Source organism: Chrysemys picta, chromosome 8, assembly GCF_011386835.1.
Source record: "Chrysemys picta bellii isolate R12L10 chromosome 8, ASM1138683v2, whole genome shotgun sequence".
Lineage (NCBI taxonomy): Eukaryota > Metazoa > Chordata > Testudines > Emydidae > Chrysemys > Chrysemys picta.
The window spans coordinates 65,311,652-65,331,338 of record NC_088798.1 but is presented as its reverse complement, the minus strand read 5'-3'; the positions used below and the strand labels follow the sequence as shown (position 1 = coordinate 65,331,338).

The window sequence follows — 19,687 nt, the reverse complement described above, 5'->3', positions numbered from 1 at the left end:
ATGATAAGAGCAGGAGCATGTGGGTGTTACTTTGGAGAAAAGAAAAAAAAATCGGGTATTCTGCTGCAGCGTTGGGAAAATCAGAAGGAAGAAAAGACGAAAGCTGGTTTTGCAGAGTGCCTTAAACAAAAATGACTTTAACGAGTAGGGGGGTCTGACTCTTCTGTCTTTGGATGTTGTTAAAAACTCAAACAGATGTTGCATTTCACTTCTCTGGGATTAAAAAAACAGTTCAGTATGTGTTTCAAACAAGTGTCTTCTTTGAATGTTTGTGGGTTTTCTTAAAGATGTGGTACCATGTGCCTCTGGGAGTGAACAATACAATGGCAGCAGATGCAAGGAAAATATTCATCTTAAAATAAACTCCCGTGTGGTCTGAGAAGAGAGAATTGTGGTGAGCAGCAAGGAGCCAAACTAAGGGTGCATCTCATTTAGCTTTGTGAAATGTCCTTGGTTGGCTTTTGCAGGTGTCTCCGTTTTATCCCATCTCCCAGCACACTGTTGTTGGTCTAAACAGCGGTTGGTTTACAAGGCTTTCTCCTGGGGAGTTTGATCTTGCAAGACCTAATTCAAAACCAGACATGGCTTGGATCCAGCTCCTGTTTAGCCAAAACCTGAAAGTTCAGGTACCAGAGGACTTCAGATGCCAGGTTCTGGTTTTAGCCCATCTCTCATGGCTAATATGGAGCTCTGTCCCTGTCTCTCAGTCGGTTGCACTAAGGGTGGTGGTTATTGAGTTACATGTTTTTCTGAAATGTGACTAGAAAGAAGGCTCTTCGAGCTGAGGTTCTCAAAGTGGCTGCAAATTCAAGGAGGGGCTTCATGAATGTAGATCCCACTTGGATTGCAGTGGGACTACACACATGCATACACTGAAGCACGTGTGAAAGTTTTTTTGCCAATGTGGCTACTCATGCTTAATGTTAGCCACGTGCTTAAGTGCTTTGCTGAATCAGGCCCAAATCCTGAGACCTTATTCCTGGGCAAATGGTTGTGGAATCGTGCTAAAGATCTCAAGGACCAGAATTGACTGGGAGGGTCTCAGTTGTAGGCCCTGATGGACAGCCCTCCTTATACTTTTCTGCCCCTCCTCAGGGAAGTCACTGCTCCTAGTCTCCTGCCATAGGCTATTGGAGGCAGTGCCAGGAAGGACAAGGGGGATCCTTTACCTTCTGTCATTCTTGTTCTCCTCTACTGACTTTGGAGAGCCATTGCTTTGGAGCTCATCTGCAAACAGAGGGCCTGTTGGTGAAGAGGTGATTGATGCCCTCAGTCCAGGGAGAACAGGGCTCAAGTGACATGCATACACCATCCCCTTGCTGGCACTGCTGTGCCAAGAGGCTATGTGGCTAGGTGGGGGGAGGTATTGTATGTGTAGAAATAAATCCATTGAATTATTCTTTTCCTGTGGGACGTGCCCAATCCTTGTTTTTCCCTAGGGACTGAGCGGGAGGAGAAGAGTGAGGACTTTGGGGTATGGACTCTCCAAGCTTTTCTGCACACCCATGTAATAAATGTACAAAGCCAGCCCCCCAGGGCCTCGGTCTTATTTGTCACTGGAGTTGGCACTGCTCTGTAGGAGCTAGGGAGGTCCACTCCTCTTGCAGGAGCAGCGATGGCAGGGAATGGTACATGCATGTTGTGGAGTCCCATTCTTCTTGGACTGACACTGTGCCATTAATGAGGGTGGGCATCTAGGTCCTGCATAGCTGGGGGCCGAACCTGAGGTCACTTCTGGGTCTGGGCCACTGGGATTACAATCAAGAAGTGCAATGTGTTGCCACCATCACTGTGCTATTAATGTCGACCCTTGTGGTAAACCTGGAGCTGTAATGGAGCCTCAAGGGCAATCTCACTGGGTTCCTGGGGCCAACTGGAAGCCAGGTCAGCTGGGGAGCCAGATTCTTGAACCCCTGCCCCCAATTTTTGGGCTGGTATTACTCAACTAGTGTCATGCCAATGCACTCTCAGGTGTCCCCTGGTCTTTTTACAAAGTGTCCTCTGCCTACATAGGTACATGGTCTCCATGTTGTGAACCTCATATGACCTCTAGGAGGTAGGAAAGTGCTACTATCCCTGTTTTACAGAGAAGGAACAGAGCAATTAAATGACTTGTCCAAGGTCACACAGGAAGTTCATGGCAGAACAAAGAATTGAACCCCAATCTCCTCAATCCCAAATCTAGTGCCTTAGCTACAGCACCGTTCCTCTGCACAAATGCATCACAGCGAAAGTCAGGGAAGATGAGCCCAGCCTCTCTCTGGTGCCCCCTACCAGGTGAGTAATGAAGTGGCATAAGATCTGCATCAGGAGAAATGGGCATGCCCCTCTCCTATTCCAATAGAGTGTGGCTCCATGATGGGTCAGTGGGATGGGGCAGATTTTATAGCCCTGACTCCCCTCCAGACACAATGAAAAGCAGGTCCATTTTCCTGGTCTGACGCGGAAGGAATCTCCTAATGGTGGGAAGAAAAAAGCAGCAGATGGATGCATCCTGCTGAGCTGCACAAATGAAACCTGTTAATTACTGCAGCCTGACACAGTTATCCACGGGAAAGGCACCTGCTGTGGGGAGGAGGAGTAAGTTAAGCCATGCGGCCCGGGGTAGCAGTGAATACATGAGCTGATTTGATTTCAGGCCCCACTGTGGTGAGAGCAGCTCTGATCTTTGCTTCTGGGATGTTTGCTGGAGTTGTGGCCTCCATCAAAATAACGTTCCTTTAACTATGTGGAAACAGATGGGCCGCTGGGAATGCGGTCACCACCCAGTCTCACTGTAATGCCATTGCATTCCTCTGAGAAGAGAGACCAACAAATCCTAGAAGGCGTCTGAGTGCTATTAGCCAGGTAATTCACAACACAGCCTCCATGCTGCGTCTCCATGGAGCTGATTGCTCACCTTACTGCAACGATGCATCTCTTTACCTGGAAAACCAACCTGTTGCCCCAGATGCTGCTCTGTAACAAACAGGCCTAGGTGGGCAGGTCAGCCCTATTCTCTCTGGAATAGAGGAGCCAGAAACTTAGAAGGGAAGGTTTGGTCCCCTCTGCTTCTGGCTCTTTAACACTCCACTGAGTGCAGCTTTCATTGACTTCAATGGAGTTTGGTACCAGGGATGAGTTTGGCCCAGGGAGCCCATATCCAGAGGACGCACTGATCCGAGTGGCAATCCGGTTGATAAATAACAGAGTGCTGCTGTTACAAAATAACTGACAATAAACACAAAGTGCGGTGAGTTTTCTCTGCTTTGGAGGGGAACGCGTGGCTGATTCAGAGCTGGGCTCAGAGGTCAATCTGCTGACTTGCTGAAATGGCTTAGGGGATGAGAGCTGAGCAGCTGAGAGAGAGAAAGGTTTAACAAGACAGTAATGCCGCAGAGTGAGGGTCAAATATTGCACAAACGGGAGGCCAGATTCTGTCTGGGGAGGGCCCCATCAGAGGTTTGGTGTGAGCATCTGGGTATATCTCCCCAAACCAGCTCCATGCCATTGCAGAGGCCATAGGCTTTAGCGCACCTTGGTCCCTCCTAGTCTCTGCAATAGTGAACAGCCAGGGAGCTGGAATACGTCAGTCTAATCCCGTTTGTTAGGTTCTGTGCAGGCGTAAATGGGTGGGGTTTAGGGGCCTGTGCAGTACAGGTCCGACTAGATGATCTGATGGTTCCTTCTGGTCTTAAATTGTGTGAAACTCTTTGTTGAAATTCTGGCGGCTGGCCTGGTTCCCTGCTCACGCAGGCCATGAGCACAGGAAGGATTGGCTCCTCTTTGTGAATAACAGAAGTTGAATACAAACAAGAGGAGAGCTGGCTGGAAAATCAGCAGGGGTTTTCCCCATGAAAAATTTGGAACAAAACATATTCGTTCAACATTTTTCCACCAAAAAATGTCAAAATGAGACTAAGTGAAAATGTCTTTCTTATCTCAGCTGTGTCTATTGTTCCATACACAACAACAGCAAGAGGAAGAGACTGCATGGGTCCTAAATAACTGCGTACTGAATATACAAAGACTTGCCAAGTCTGCTGCCTGGGGTCTGGTGGCTTCTGCAACGTAGAACACAGTGTGCTGCACTCGAGGGCCTGCAGACTATTGAAAAGGACACTGCCTTAGTCCCATATGCTACAGTTTTTGGTATTGAAATTCGCATTTTGAATTCCATTTGAAAACTGGAAAATATGCAGCTTTTGTCCCCCTTCTACCACCACCACTTTGTAAAAACCGTTTTCTCCTTTTTTCAACTGGAAAAAATTGGGGGTGAGGGAATAAAAAAGGGAATGAAAGCAAGGAGTACCTCCCAGAAATAAGTTTTGGCTTTTTAAACTTTTTCCCCCCTATTCAAACATTTGAAAGGAAAACTAAAAAAAATTAAAAAGTGAGAGAAAGTAAAACTTTCCCCCCTTTCTTTCCCCACTGGAAAATTGGGACAAAAATTTTAAAAAAAACCAAACAAGTGAAAGTTAAACCCAAAACCTGAGAGAAGGTGGGAATTTCACCAGAATCTTAAAATGAAAAGTATAAAACATGCCCCCCCCCCCCAAAAAAAAAAAGTCTGGTTGTTTTCTGAAATGTTTCATTTTAATTTTTTTTTAAAAGAAAAGTCTGTGAAAAAGAAATGTTTTCACCCAAAATCTAGTTTTTGACGAAGCTCTGATTTTAGATGAAAAATTCTGGTCTATCTGTGGAGGTTGGGCAGGTTCTGCTTAGATGCGAATGGCCGGTGAGGGAACGTGCTCTCTGGATTTTGTGTGCTGGAAGTGAACAGCTGCGATCTCTGAACTATATAGCAGGAGGGCAGGAGACTTTACCTGCATGTGGTGGGCAGCATGTGAGATGTTGGGCCTAGTGGAGGATCAGAGTTGGGTCTGTGTCTGGGCATATGGACCTCAATGTCCAACTGACCTCTAATTTGGAGGGCCTCATTTTTTGGGAATCCAGCTTTAGGCATCCACAGGAGAGGCTGTTTCTCTCTTACCATCCACCAGCTTTGTGAAGAAGGCGGATTTGTCACATGCTCCCTTGTTGTACCCAGAGAAGATGCTGTGGGAAATCATCAATTCCACAGGCACGTTCCACAGGAAATCATGATGTGGTTTAGCAGATGCTAAAGTATCAAAGGAGGAATTTATGGAGCAACATGACAAACTCATATGCAGGAAATCACTGGGGCTGGATGGTGTCACGTGAGGATGCAGAAGGGAATAAATAATGTGATTGCAACACAGTCCAAACTAGCTTGAGTAACAGTAGCAGTGACACTGCAGCAGCCACTCAGGTACATACCTGTGTTGTATTGAAAAAACATGTCGGAATTGTAGGTTGTCACTTTAATTTGTAAGGGGTTTCCTGGTCCTGTTTGAAGGATAGGGAGGTCTGTAGGGAAGTGTGAATGTGATCAAAGTCAGTTTATTCAGAGCCAGCAGAGAGCAAGGTTGGTGAGTTGTGGCAGGCAGCTGCCTGCTTTGTCCTCCCCCTCCCACTCTAATAATCCCATTCTCATCACCAGTTTTCGGGATTATGTTTCACAGCACACACAGAGATTAGTTTAAACATCAAATCCACTTGCTGGAAGAGGATTCCATGACTTTCTTTCTTAGGGTTCAGAATGAGAACACAGAAGAACCCCAAAACAGAGAAGGACAAAGCAGGCTGCTCCCTAAGGCAGGGGAGAAACAACTCACCCCATCTTGCTGTAGGCTGGCTCTTTGCAGACTGACTCTGATGACACTTTCCTACAGCGCCCCTGAGCCTGCAAGCAGGATCAGGAAACCCCTTACAAATTAAAGTGACAGCCTACCATTCCAGCACATCTATCAACGTGATATATGCCATCATGTGCCAGCAATGCCCCTCTGCCATGTACATTGTCCAAACTGGACAGTCTCTACGCAAAAGAATAAATGGACACAAATCTGACATCAGGAATCATAACATTCAAAAACCAGGGGGAGAACACTTCAACCTTTCTAATCACTCAGTGACAGACTTGAAGGTGTCAGTTTTGCAACAAAAAAACTTCAAAAACAGACTCCAAAGAGAGACTGCTGAACTCGAATTAATATGCAAATTAGACACAATTAACTTAGGCCTAAACAGAGACTGGGAATGGTTGGGTCATTACACGAATTGAATTTTTCCTCCCCCATGTTAACTTCTCCTCATACCTTCTATGGGTCATCTCGATTATCACTTCAAAGTTTTTTCTTCTGCTGCTACTGATAGCTCATCTCAATTGATTGGCCTCTTACAATTGGTATGTATACTTCCACCTTTTCATGTTCTCTGTATGTATAAATATCTTCTGTCTGTGTGTTCCACTCTATGCATCTGAAGAAGTGGGCTGTAGCACATGAAAGCTTATGCTGAAATAAATTTGTTAGTCTCTAAGGTGCCACAAGTACTCCTGTTCTAATTCCAGCACAGTTTTCAGTATATGACACTATTCAGGGTACTGGGCAGGCAGGGCTAGCCTGTGCAGCCACCCATGCTGCTGCAGCTTTGCCACTGTTATTTGAGCTAGCTAGATCACAGCTTGCTCAGGTGTGTCTACATATGCTGCAGACATACCCTGTCAGGGTATCCATCAGCACTGGTTCTGGAAGGCTCAGTGCTGAGGGGTGGGAGGGGTTGTGTCTTTGACATTCTCAGGGCAGGGTCACCACAAAGACATCTCTCTGGCCCAGCAACACTGGGGTCCAGCCAACTGATCATTGGATTCTTCCATCCCTATTGGGCTTTGCCCACACTTTCCAGGGAACAAAGCCTGTTGCTCTCTCTATCACCGGCAAAGGGCTGAGAAATGCTGGCTCTAATCGTCCCTCCTAGACCTGTCTGAAGGTTTGGAGCCCTGCTGGAATGTGGCACTGAGCCAACCGGCATCCCAGACCCAATCCTGCTGCCTCCAAAGGCCTGGGCCAAGCTCAAGGACCAAGCAGCAGTGGGTGGGTGAGGTTCTGTGGCTTACAACATGCAGGAGATCAGACTAGCTGGTGGTCCCTCCTGGCCTTAAAGTCCATGTATCTACGAGACCAAGCAGCTGCTTCCCTGCAGCCGCTCGCCTCCACTTTCATCACTGTCTGGGACTGAGTTTCTTGGAACCCTCCCCCCGCCTGTTGTCTCTAGTCTTGCCCTTAGGCTGTAAGGATTCTGGATTGGGCAGGGACCCTCTTTATGTCATACGTGTGTACAGCACCTAGCGCCCTGTGGCTGCGATCCCTCCTTGGAACCTCCAGAGGCTGCTGAGCGGGAGGCACTGGGTAGGTTCTCAGCCACTCATTGGGACAGAGCCAGGGTGTTCATGTTCAGTACAGCTCTTGCTCAGCCTATGAGGGGCCCTGAGTACAGTATTAGGGGTCGGGACTTTTGGTTTGTTTTTCCCCAAACAAGAGGCTACTTGTTTATAATGAAACCGAAACCTATTAATTCCAGCGTCTCTGCTTACGGTACAGCAAATCTGTTCCCTAGATGGGTTGGTCCTTTTAATCGATGTTCATTTCAGAGTCCTGATTGTACCAGGCAGTGATGTATGTTAGTGGAGTGCAGACATTATTTATTCAATGAGTATTTCACGGGCCTGACAGACTAGAATGATATTACAACATCACTTAACAAGTTTGTGCCTTCTTCAGATATTCTTGGCAGGGAGGAACTGTGCTTTTTGGACCAGACTTAAGCAGGGAAGATGCTTGCCTGTAGCTGGAGAGCGTTATGGTGATAGTCATCCCTGTGTCTAGTTTAACTGGTTCAGCACAGGGAGTCTGTGGTAGCCTTATCTGTTTGTGGGCCGTTGTCTGTGCTGGGTCTGCTTCTTGGGCACAGTGTGCCAAGGAGAGGCAGGCTTAAACTGAAATCAAAATAAACACAAAAGGGCATCTGCCAAGCAGGCACAGAGCCTGGGAAAAACAGTGCTCAACCCCAGCTGCCAATGGCACAAAGAGCCAGAACAAAGCAATAGCCTCTCAGAGCACAAAAGGAGCCAGGCGGCAGGCCTGAAGTGACCCCTTTTTGGCTCCCACAGGACCCTGACCCCACACCCGACCCCACACCTGCACCCAACCCCATACCTACACCCAACCCCCAAACTTTGGGGAAGGGGGGGAATTCCAGACTCAAGGGCCCCTCCTGAACACCAAGCCAGCCACTCCTCTCTTCCACACCAAGGGGGCTCTGGTCGAAGCAACCCTGCCCACACGGGGGGGGAGAGGGTTTCTTAGATCAGCAGCTCCTGAGCCATTTAGGGCTTATAGACCACAACCTACAGCTTAATCCCCACTCAGAAGCCAATAGGAAGCCAGTGCATAAGACACTGGCCTGAGACTCAGGGAACTGGGCTTTCCTATCAGTCTGGTGTGTGACCCTGTCCCGATCCTGTCCTGTCCCGTCCTGTCCCTTTCCCTTCCCACCTTCGGTTGTTGAGCTCTTAGGGGCTGTACATACACAGGGTGAAGGACAGTCCCTGCCCCAAGCAGAGAGCAAAGCCCCACTCAGCTGGCACAAAACGTAATGATCCCAGGCAGCTGCTGCTAGATCTAAAGACAGGGATGCTCGCTCTGTATCCACGGCCAGCGGGAGGGCACCGACTGCTAGCCAAAGCCACTACCAGGCTGACCAAAGCAGAGGTGAGCTGAAACGTGTACATCCTTCTGGAGCTGGCTTGCCATTACTTTCTCCTCCATCTCGGGATTAGGAGGTCAATAGTTGGCCAGGCTGTCAAGCACAAGCAGTGGTTTCTGGAACAAAAGCCATGTGTTGTGCATCCTTCCAAGTGCCTGGCATGGAGCAGCAGGGCCCCTCCTGTGTGTCCTGGCCAGGCATCATGTAAGATGTCTTACAATCTTTTGGTCATTTCAGCTCAGGGCTTCTGCCACCAGCCCCATAGCCATGTCCCATTGTCTTTCCTCTTCTGCAGACCATCAGCAAAGCAAGGATGAGAATGAAGTCATGGAAGAGGACCCATAGGGAATGTGCTATGGATGGTATCTCACATCCATAGGGTCTGGTCTAGGCCCTAGTCTGTAACCAGTCCCTTGGAAGTGACCCCATTAGGGGACTTGGCCCCAAAGACCCATACAGTTCCACAGGAGCAGGCCCATAGCTTCTACATCTCCGAAACTATGTCTCCAGGCACCAGCGATCCCTGGTGCTCTCTATGCATAGCAATACAAAGCACAGAGGGAAACTGAGGCACGCATAGGCCTAATAAAAATATTCCCACAATTCCCACTTGGTCACAGATGGTGGCAGGATATTATCCGGGTCTGCCTCACCATTGATGGCACATTCAGGCAATAGCACGGTGAGCTCCCTGGCACCTCTCTGTGGTTATGCCTCCTGTCTCTGCCCCCAGCTGAGCAGGGGTTGCCAGTGCTGCTTGGAGAAGGAAGGCCCTTTTCTGCGCTGCTGGAAGCCCTGAGCTGGCAGGGACTAAGGGCATGGTGGGGTCAGTATGGTCAGCCCATGCAGTAAAGGGGTGTCGTCTCTTTCCCATCACAGCCAAGTCAGGCCAGGGACTACAGGGCAAGCAGCATCACCATGCAGAAGTGGTTTGTGTTCATATAGGCATTTGGGATTTGCTGGGGGGACTCTCTCTTTTCAAACCCCCCGCCCCTGACCTTGCTGACTACATGGTCCCTGCATTGGACTGAGAGGGCCTGGGTTCTCCTCCAGGCCCACTGAGACAGATGGTGGCAAGACCCTGGAGTCTAGGGTGGCAGGACTTGGATCAAAGCCTGGGCATGAAGCCACTGGGGTCTGTTACCCCCGAAGGGAGAATTGTAAGTGGCCTGGCTGGGGGCTGAGCCACAGGGCTGGAGCAGCTGGGGGGGGGAGTTGCTGAGGAGAGCCTCCTATGCTCGGTCTATTGTCTGCACTAGATAATGGGGTGTGGGTGCAACCCAGAAGCACCTGCAAAGTGCAGCCTGCCGGGGTGCCTGGGAGCCAGCAAGCGCTGCTCCCCCATGGAAAGGTCCAGGGCACTGTTTGCAGTCAGCGTACCAGTGAGCTGGCTGCACTCCCAGGAACCAAGCATCAGACGCTGGTGCTGTAATAACACTGCCCAGCTCCCACGCCTGCATGCCCAGGTACCGACATAGCCGCCCCTCCCATACCTTTTGAGTGGATGGCGCCCACCTATGGCAGAGGGCTGCATACTGAGTCTGGCGTGAGCTTGCCAGTGTCCACTGCAAAGTAACACGGGCCCAGAATTCCTGTGTGGCTCAAACGCTCATCTCTCTTATTGGACCAACGTCCATTGGTGAAAGCTCTTCCCTCCCCCACCTTGTCTCTCTAACATTCCGGGACCGACACCTACAACTACACTGCACACCAGAATTAAGGGAGTCAGTTAATGCAAGCCTGCTCTAATGTGATGGCTGCAACTGTTTGGTTCTGATCCCCCTCTTTGGGATCTGTACTTTTTATTTCTCCGCCTAGGTATAGTCCTATTAAATTCCTATCTACCGGCACTGCACTGCTCTCCTCAGCTCAGGCTGCAGTTCAGTTCTGTCTGCCTGTGATTATTACTCCCCCAGTTGCGACATCACCCCCAAATTTGCTGACATGCATTTATACTGCGGAGGTCACCGTTCAGGGTGCTTAGGGGTGGGTTGGCTTGGTTACTCAGGCCTAGTCTACACTAGGAGTTTATCTCAAATTTAGCAGTGTTAAACCGAATTAACCCTGCACCTGTCCACACAACGAAGCCCTTCAATATAAAGGGCTCTTAATATCGATATCTGTATTCCTCCCCGATGAGGGGAGTAGCGCTGAAATCGGTATTGCCATTTCGAATTAGGGTTAGTGTGGCCGGAAGTGGACGGTATTGGCCTCCGGGAGCTATCCCACAGTGCACCATTGTGACCTCTCTAGACAGCAATCTGAACTCGGATGCACTTGCCAGGTAGACAGGAAAAGCCCCACGAACTTTTGAATTACATTTCCTGTTTGCCCAGTGTGCAGAGCACAGGTGACCATGCAGAGCTCATCAGTACATGTAACCATGCAGTCCGAGAATCGAAAAAGAGCACCAGCATGGACCGTACGGAAGGTACTGGATCTGATCGCTATATGGGGAGAGGATTCAGTGCTAGCAGAACTACGTTCCAAAAGACGAAATGCCAAAACATTTGAAAAAATCTCCAAGGGCATGATGGAGAGAGGCCACAATAGGGACTCACTACAGTGCCGCGTGAAAGTTAAGGAGCTCAGACAAGCCTATCAAAAAACAAAGGAGGCAAACGGTCGCTCCGGGTCAGAGCCCAGACATGCCGCTTCTATGCTGAGCTGCATGCAATTCTAGGGGGGGCCGCCACCACTACCCTATCTCTGACTGTGGATTCCGAGGAGGGGGTAATCTCAGCCATGTCTGAGGATTCTGCAGATGGGGAAGAGGAGGAGGAGGAGGAGGATGACGAGCTTGCGGAGAGCACACAGCACTCCGTTCTCCCCAACAGCCAGGATCTTTTTCTCAGCCTGACTGAAGCACCCTCCCAACCCCCAGACAATGAGGCCATGAAAGGGACCTCCGGTGAGTGTACCTTTGTAAATATAAAACATGGTTTAAAAGCAAGTGTTTTTTAATGATTAATTTGCCCTGAGGACTTGGGATGCATTCATGGCCAGTACAGCTACTGGAAATGTCTGTTAACGTGTCTGGGGATGGAGCGGAAATCCTCCAGGGACATGTCCATGAAGCTCTCCTGGAGGTACTCCAAAAGCCTTTCCAGAAGGTTTCTTGGCAGTGCAGCCTTATTCCGTCCTCCATGGTAGGACGCTTGACCACAATGTCAGGGGAAAATGGCAGCCGTGTTTTTGGGACGAGTCCCCCCAGCTGTAGGAAAAACGCCCCTGAGCCCATCACCACCCAAGCCATTTCTGAAATGGTGCCAACAGCTTGAATTTTGAACTGTCCAAATTTTTTCCTATTTTTTTTAAAGTCAAACATTTTTGCAAACGTTCCCATCCCCCCTCCGATGTACAGAGGAGCAACACAGCCTGGACCTGCTAGAAATTATCATGCTCCCCATTGGAGTTCTATAAATAACTCTAATAAATAACAAGACAAGCCCCCTGGACTACAGCTAAAGAACAGGGTAATTCCTGGGAGGAGGCGATGCATGGGGAGGGGCACAGGGGATCAAGTGTCCTCCTCCCAGTTTGGCCTGCCAGGGCCGGGGAGGGACAGGGGCTCTTCTACCTTCTCTCCCTGAGCCTTCTCTCCCTCCGCCCGCCAATTTGGCTAAATTGGCTGCTCATGCTGGCAGCCGGGCAGAGAGCAGGACATAGCCACATCTGCATGGGCTTGGCGGTGGGGGCGGGGGAGAGGGGACTCCAGCTCACTCGGCCCCTGTCTCCGCAGCAGGGCCTGGGCCGAGGGCAGCCAGAAACATGCTGGGGGGGGGGGGTGACTCTGGTTCGCTCACCACTATCCCTGGCAATTGGGGTGGCAGTGGGTCACCCCCAATCTGGGCCCTGCTGCAGGGACAAGGGCCAAGCGAGGCGGAGCCCCACTCCCTCCCCCCCCGGCAACCGAGCCCAGGCGGCCTCCCAGCCAGACTCTCTCAGGCAGAAGCGGCTCTGTCCCGCTCCCTGCCCGGCTGCCAGGGAGAGTGGGTCAAACTTGCCTGGGGGAGGAGGGAGGCATAGGGAGAGAAGGATAGAACCTGCAGGCCCCTCCCCGCAGGTCACAAGGGGTGGGGAGAATGCGGCGGTCCCGGCTGGGTGGGTGGGTGGGGTCACTCGGTAGGGGAGATACATGGGGCAGTCACGTCCTCCCCTTTAGCCTGTGCCCCTCCCCCTCGTAACTTGCCCCCAGAGGGGATGGGGATAGTAGTGTCAGTGCAGGGATTGGATTTAGCCCTCTGAGTTGGAGCTAGAGGGTCCATTGGCATTTAACAGAGGCGCAGGTGTCTTAACAGGGGCACATCAACCCCCCTCGCAGACACTTCGCCTCCCCAGAAGGATTCTGTAATATTTCCCCAGCTGTGCGGATCCCATGTCCTTGTGAGCACGGGAAGGGTGGCTGGGGTTAAATAATGGAACAGCATTCATTGAGACATTTGTCAGGCTGGGACCTTACCTGTTGACTTTCCCATTCACAAGCCTGAGATCATCTCCTGCCTGGAGCGAGGAGAGGAGCCCTTTGTCCCAGCTGCCCAGGGCGTTGAGGAACCAGAGATCCTGAGAGGCATCTACACAGGTAAGGGAGGGGATAAAGCACCTCCAAACCAATCAACGGGTTAAATGAAATGTTGGGACCCTGGGAAAGCAGCGTGAGTGTCCCCAGCTCTGCCTCCTCTTGTGAGCTCTGCAGAGGCCGGTCTCGGCTAGAGATGTGCAGTATTTGCCATGGCTCTGAGCAACCCCTTTCCGTTTGGGGGGATTCACCCCCTAAGTACCAGAGTGTTCTGGAGACGTAAAACAAAACATAAACATAGAGTCCTAAGGCCAGAAGGGACCATTAGGCCCATGCAATCTGGCCTCCTTAATCACCCAGGCCAGAGAACCTCCTCTGGAGAATCCTGTATCCAGCCCAGTGGCTAGTGACTGAGCCAGAAAGGATCTTGGGGATCCAAAGAGAGAGAGAGACCCCTGCAGATCCCGCACTCTGTCACCTTCCCTTCGCTGTTTCCTTCCCTAGCTGTCCTCTTCCATCTCCTCCTCTCGGCAGATGGATGTTGTACATTCAGCTCTGGGGTTTGTGGCCAGGGAGCAGTGGATATCAGTGCCACAGCTGTGTGTGGTTTCTATTCCCAAGGTTCCCTGTCTCCAACACCCAGGGGACGGCTCGTGCCCAGACACCTCTTTATCCCAGGGTACGTCTACACTACGAAATTAGTTCGAATTTATAGAAGCCGGTTTTATTGAAATCGGTTGTATACAGCCGATTGTGTGTGTCCACACAATAAAATGCTCTAGGTGCTCTAGTCGGCGGACCGCGTCCACAGTACAAGGCTAGCGTCGACTTCCGGAGCATTGCACTATGGGTAGCTATCCCACAGCTATCCCACAGTTCCCGCAGTCTCCGCCGCCCCTTGGAATTCTGGGTTGAGATCCCAATGCCCGGATGATGCAAAACAGTGTCGCGGGCGGTTCTGGGTACATGTCGTCAGGCCCCTCCCTCCCCCGTCACAGCAACGGCAGACAATAGATTCGCGCCTCTTTACCTGGGTTACCTGGGTTACCTGTGCAGACAACATGGAGCCCGCTCAGCTGAGCTCACCATCACCGTATGTCCTCTGGGTGCCGGCAGACGTGGGACTGCATTGCTACACAGCAGCAGCTGCTAACTGCCTTTTGGCGGTAGACGGTGCAGTAGACTGGTAGCCTTCATCGGCGATCTGGGTGCTGGCAGCCGTGGGGCTTGCCTTTTGGCAGTAAATGGTGTATTACGACTATTAGCCGTCCTATTACAAGTCGGGTCATCGCACGTTAGCAGAGTCTTCCCCGAGCAGCCGATTGTGCAATAGGCCTGAAGACCATCGTCATACGCCGCCCCGTATTTGCTGCCAAGCACCCAGAAAGATGCCGAGGGCTATCAGTCACGCTGCACCGTCGTCTTAAGATGTAAAAAATAGATTTGCTCTGTATTCATTTGCTTCCCCCTCCCTCCGTCAAATCAACGGCCTGCTAAGCCCAGGGTTTTCAGTTTAATCTTTGGGGGGAACATTCTGTGTGACAGTTGTTTGTGTTTCTCCCTGATGCACAGCCACCGTTCTTGATTTTAATTCCCTGTGCCTGTACGCCATGTCGTCACTCGGCCCGCCCTCCCTCCTTCCCCTAGTCCGTCAGATACTACATTTGCGCCACAGAGAGCCGAGAAGCGGTTCGCGCCTTTTCTTTGAATTCTGGGTTGAGATCCCAATGCCCGGATGATGCAAAACAGTGTCGCGGGCGGTTCTGGGTACATGTCGTCAGGCCCCTCCCCCCTCGTCACAGCAACGCAGACAATAGATTCGCGCCTTTTTACCTGGGTTACCTGTGCAGACAACATACCACGGCAAGCATGGAGCCCGCTCAGCTCAGCTGAGCTCACCGTCACCATATGTCCTCTGGGTGCTGGCAGACGTGGGACTGCATTGCTACACAGCAGCAGCTGCTAACTGCCTTTTGGCGGTAGACGGTGTAGCATGAGTGATAGCCCTGGGGCTGGCAGCCGTAGGGCTGCATTGCACCAGCCCCTTGCCAGGCGATGGTATATTATGACTGGTACCCGTCGTCATCGTATTGGTGTGGCTGTCAATCATGGTCACCTGGGCAGACATGCTACTGTTTCGATGATGATGGCTACCAGTCGTAATATACTATTTTCTGCCAATTGCCCAGTATTGTCTGCTAAGCACCCAGAAGAGGCCGAGGGCGATGCTGGGTGCTGGCGGACGTGGGGCTGGCAGACGTGGGGCTGCATTGCTACACAGCAGCAGCCCCTTGCCTTTTGGCAGATGATGGTATTTTATGATTGGTAACCATCATCGTCATACTGGAGAGGCTATCACTCATGCTGCACCGTCGGCTGCCAGCTTAAGATGTAAAAAATAGATTTGTTCTGTATTCATTTGCTTCCCCTTCCTCCGTGAAATCAATGGCCTGCTAAGCCCAGGGTTTTCAGTTTAATCTTTGGGGGGACCATTCTGTGTGACAGTTGTTTGTGTTTCTCCCTGTTCCTGTACCTGTACGCCATGTCGTCACTCGGCCCTCCCTCCCTCCCGCCCTCCCTCCTTCTCCTGGTCCATCAGATACTACTTTCGCGCCTTTTTTCTGACCAGGCGCCATAGCTAGCACTGGGATCATGGAGCCCGCTCAGATCACCGCGGCAATTATGAGCACTATGAACACCACGCGCATTGTCCTGGAGTATATGCAGAGCCAGGACATGCCAAGGCGAAACCCGGACCAGGCGAGGAGGCGATTGCAGCGCGGCGACTAGAGTGATGAGGAAATTGACATGGACATAGACCTCTCACAAGGCACAGGCCCCAGCAATGTGGAAATCATGGTGTCACTGGGGCAGGTTGATGCCGTGGAACGCCGATTCTGGGCCCGGGAAACAAGCACAGACTGGTGGGACCGCATCGTGCTGCAGGTATGGGACGATTCCCAGTGGCTGCGAAACTTTCGCATGCGTAAGGGCACTTTCATGGAACTTTGTGACTTGCTTTCCCCTGCCCTGAAACGCCAGGATACCAAGATGAGAGCAGCCCTCACAGTTGAGAAGCGAGTGGCGATAGCCCTGTGGAAGCTTGCAACGCCAGACAGCTACCGGTCAGTCGGGAATCAATTTGGAGTGGGCAAATCTACGGTGGGGGCTGCTGTGATCCAATTTGCCAGGGCAATGAAAGACCTGGTGATAGCAAGGGTAGTGACTCTGGGCAACGTGCAGTCAATAGTGGATGGTTTTGCTGAAATGGGATTCCCAAACTGTGGCGGGGCCATAGACGGAACCCATATCCCTATCTTGTCACCGGAGCACCAAGCCACCGACTACGTAAACCGCAAGGGGTACTTTTCAATGCTGCTGCAAGCCCTGGTGGATCACAAGGGACGTTTCACCAACATCAACGTGGGATGGCCGGGAAAGGTACATGATGCTCGCGTCTTCAGGAACTCTGCTCTGTTTCGAAAGCTGGAGGAAGGGACTTTCTTCCCGGACCAGAAAGTGACCATTGGGGATGTTGAAATGCCTATCGTGATCCTTGGGGACCCAGCCTACCCCTTAATGCCATGGCTCATGAAGCCGTACACAGGCAGCCTGGACAGTAGTCAGGACCTGTTCAACTACAGGCTGAGCAAGTGCCGAATGGTGGTGGAATGTGCATTTGGACGTTTAAAAGCGTGCTGGCGCAGCTTACTGACTCGCTCAGACCTCAGCGAAAAGAATATCCCCATTGTTATTGCTACTTGCTGTGCGCTCCACAATATCTGTGAGAGTAAGGGGGAGACCTTTATGGCGGGGTGGGAGGTTGAGGCAACTCGCCTGGCCGCTGATTACGCGCAGCCAGACACCAGGGCGGTTAGAGGAGCACAGCAGGGCGCGGTGCGCATCAGAGAAGCTTTGAAAACGAGTTTTGTGACTGGCCAGGCTACTGTGTGAAACTTCTGTTTGTTTCTCCTTGATGAACCCTCCAAACCCCCCCCCCCCCGACCCGGTTCACTCTACTTCCCTGTAAACCAACCACCCCACCCCACCCTCCCCTCCCGCTTGCAGAGGCAATAAAGTCATTTTTTTTAACATTCATGCATTCTTTATTAGTTCCTTACAGAGGTAGGGGGATAATTGCCAAGGTAGCCTGGGATGGGTGGGGGAGGAGGGATGGAAAAGGACACACTGCATTTTAAAACTTTAAGTCTTATTGAAGGCCAGCCTTCTGATGCTTGGGCGATCATCTGGGGTGGAGTGACTGGGTGGACGGAGGCCCCCCCACCGTGTTCTTGGGCGTCTTGGTGAGGAGGCTATGGAACTTGGGGAGGAGGGCTGTTGGTTATACAGGGGCTGTAGCGGCGGTCTCTGCTCCTGCTGCCTTTCCTGCAACTCAACCATACGCTCGAGCATATCAGTTTGATGCTCCAGCAGACGGAGCATTGCCTCTTGCCGTCTGTCTGCAAGCTGACGCCACCTATCGTCTTCAGCCCGCTACTTGCTCTGTTCTTCCCGCGATTCAGCCCGCCACCTCTCCTCTCGTTCATATTGGGCTTTTCTCATCTCCGACATTGACTGCCTCCACGCATTCTGCTGTGCTCTATCAGCCTGGGCGGACATCTGCAGCTCCGTGAACATCTCGTCCCTCGTCCTACGTTTTCTCTTTCTAATGTTCACGAGCCTCTGCGAAGGAGAAACATTTGCAGCTGGCGGAGGAGAAGGGAGAGGTGGTTAAAAAAGACACATTTTAGAGAACAATGGGTACACTCTTTCATTACAAGGTCGCGTATTTCGGCTTGCAGGCAGCCATCGTAGGCCACAGTGTTTTGGCTTTTTTAACCTTCTTAACATGCGGGAAAGGTTGCAAACAGCAGCGCATTTCCCATATCAAGGATGAATTGGGTTGTCCATTTAAAATGGGGTTTCAATGTAAAAGGAGGGGGCTGCGGTTTCCCGGTTAACATGCGGCACAAACACAAGTAAACCCCCCCCCACACACACACACGATTCTCTGGGATGATCACTTCACCCCTCCCCCCCACCGCGTGGTTAACAGCGGGGAACATTTCTGGTCAGAAGAGCAGGAACGGGCGCCTCTGAATGTCCCCTTAATAAAATCACCCCATTTCAACCAGGAGAGCTTTCTGGAGATGTCCCTGGAGGATTTCCGCTCCATCCCCATACACGTTAACAGACTTTTCCAGTAGATGTACTGGCCGCGATTGCCAGGGCAAAGTAATCATTAAACACGCTTGCTTTTCTTTTGTAATGTTTACAAATAGTTACAAAGTTACACTCACCAGAGGTCTCCTGTGTGCCCTGAGGGTCTTGGGTGAGTTCGGGGGTTACTGGTTCCAGGTCCAGGGTCACAAACATATCCTGGCTGTTGGGGAAACCGGTTTCTCCGCTTCCTTGCTGCTGTGAGCTACCTACAGTACCTCCATCGTCATCTTCCTCGTTCCCCGAACCGTCTTCCCTGTGTGTTTCTCCAGTGAGAGAGTCATAGCACACGGTTGGGGTAGTGGTGGCTGCACCCCCTAGGATCGCATGCAGCTCCGCGTAGTAGCGGCAAGTTTGCGGCTCTGCCCCGGACCTTCCGTTTGCTTCTCTGGCTTTGTGGTAAGCTTGCCGTAGCTCCTTAATTTTCACGCGGCACTGCTGTGTGTCCCTGTTATGGCCTCGGTCCTTCATGGCCTTGGAGATCTTTTCTAATACTTTTCCATTTCTTTTACTGCTACGGAGTTCAGCTATCACTGCTTCATCTCCCCATATGGCGAGCAGATCTCGTACCTCCCGTTCGGTCCATGCTGGAGCTCTTTTGCGATCCTGGGAGGACTCCATCACGGTTACCTGTGCTGATGAGCTCTGCGGGGTCACCTGTGCTCTCCACGCTGGGCAAACAGGAAATGAAATTCAAACCTTCGCGGGTCTTTTCCTGTCTACCTGGTCAGTGCATCTGAGTTGAGAGTGCTGTCCAGAGCGGTCACAATGAAGCACTGTGGGATAGCTCCTGGAGGCCAATAACGTCGAATTCCGTCCACACTACCCCAATTCCGACCCGCAAAGACCGGTTTTATCGCTAATCCCCTCGTCAGAGGTGGTGTAAAGAAACCGGTTTAAAGGACCCTTTAAGTCGAAAGAAAGGGCTTCATTGTGTGGACGTGTCCAGGCTTAATTCGGTTTAACGCTGCTAAAGTCGACCTAAACCCGTAGTGTAGACCAGATGATGACGGGATTGTGTCTCCAACTCGAGAGTCCTCACCTGGGAATCCCAACTGGAGAGTGAGCGAAGCAGTGGGCACCCTCTGGAGCTGCACAGAGAGAAACCCCCTCTGTGCATTGACTGTGGGGAGCGTCACAGCTGGTGGTGCATCAGAGACATCTTCCCTCCCGCCCCCCCCCCCGCACAGAAACCAACAGGGCCGCGTCATCTGGACCCTCAGAGCCCCGTCCCACCAGACACGTTCTGCATCACACACCATTCAAGGCATGTGGGGTCTGCCGTGAGTTGTGGGCTGGGGAAAGGGAGCACATTCCTGGACTGATTGATTGCTTGGG

General features: G+C 51.3%; 1 protein-coding gene across 1 annotated transcript; it reads right to left on the bottom strand.

Annotated features, from left to right (window-relative positions):
* Positions 1-17,492: 17,492 nt before the first annotated feature.
* On the bottom strand, positions 17,493-19,113 carry LOC135973105 (myb/SANT-like DNA-binding domain-containing protein 2). The gene is made up of 2 exons (XM_065554690.1): positions 18,430-19,113; positions 17,493-17,835 (listed from the first exon to the last, which is right to left on the bottom strand). Exons 1-2 carry the CDS (start codon positions 18,968-18,970, stop codon positions 17,624-17,626), a joined length of 753 nt encoding a protein of 250 aa, XP_065410762.1. The 5' UTR covers positions 18,971-19,113; the 3' UTR covers positions 17,493-17,623.
* Positions 19,114-19,687: the final 574 nt, after the last annotated feature.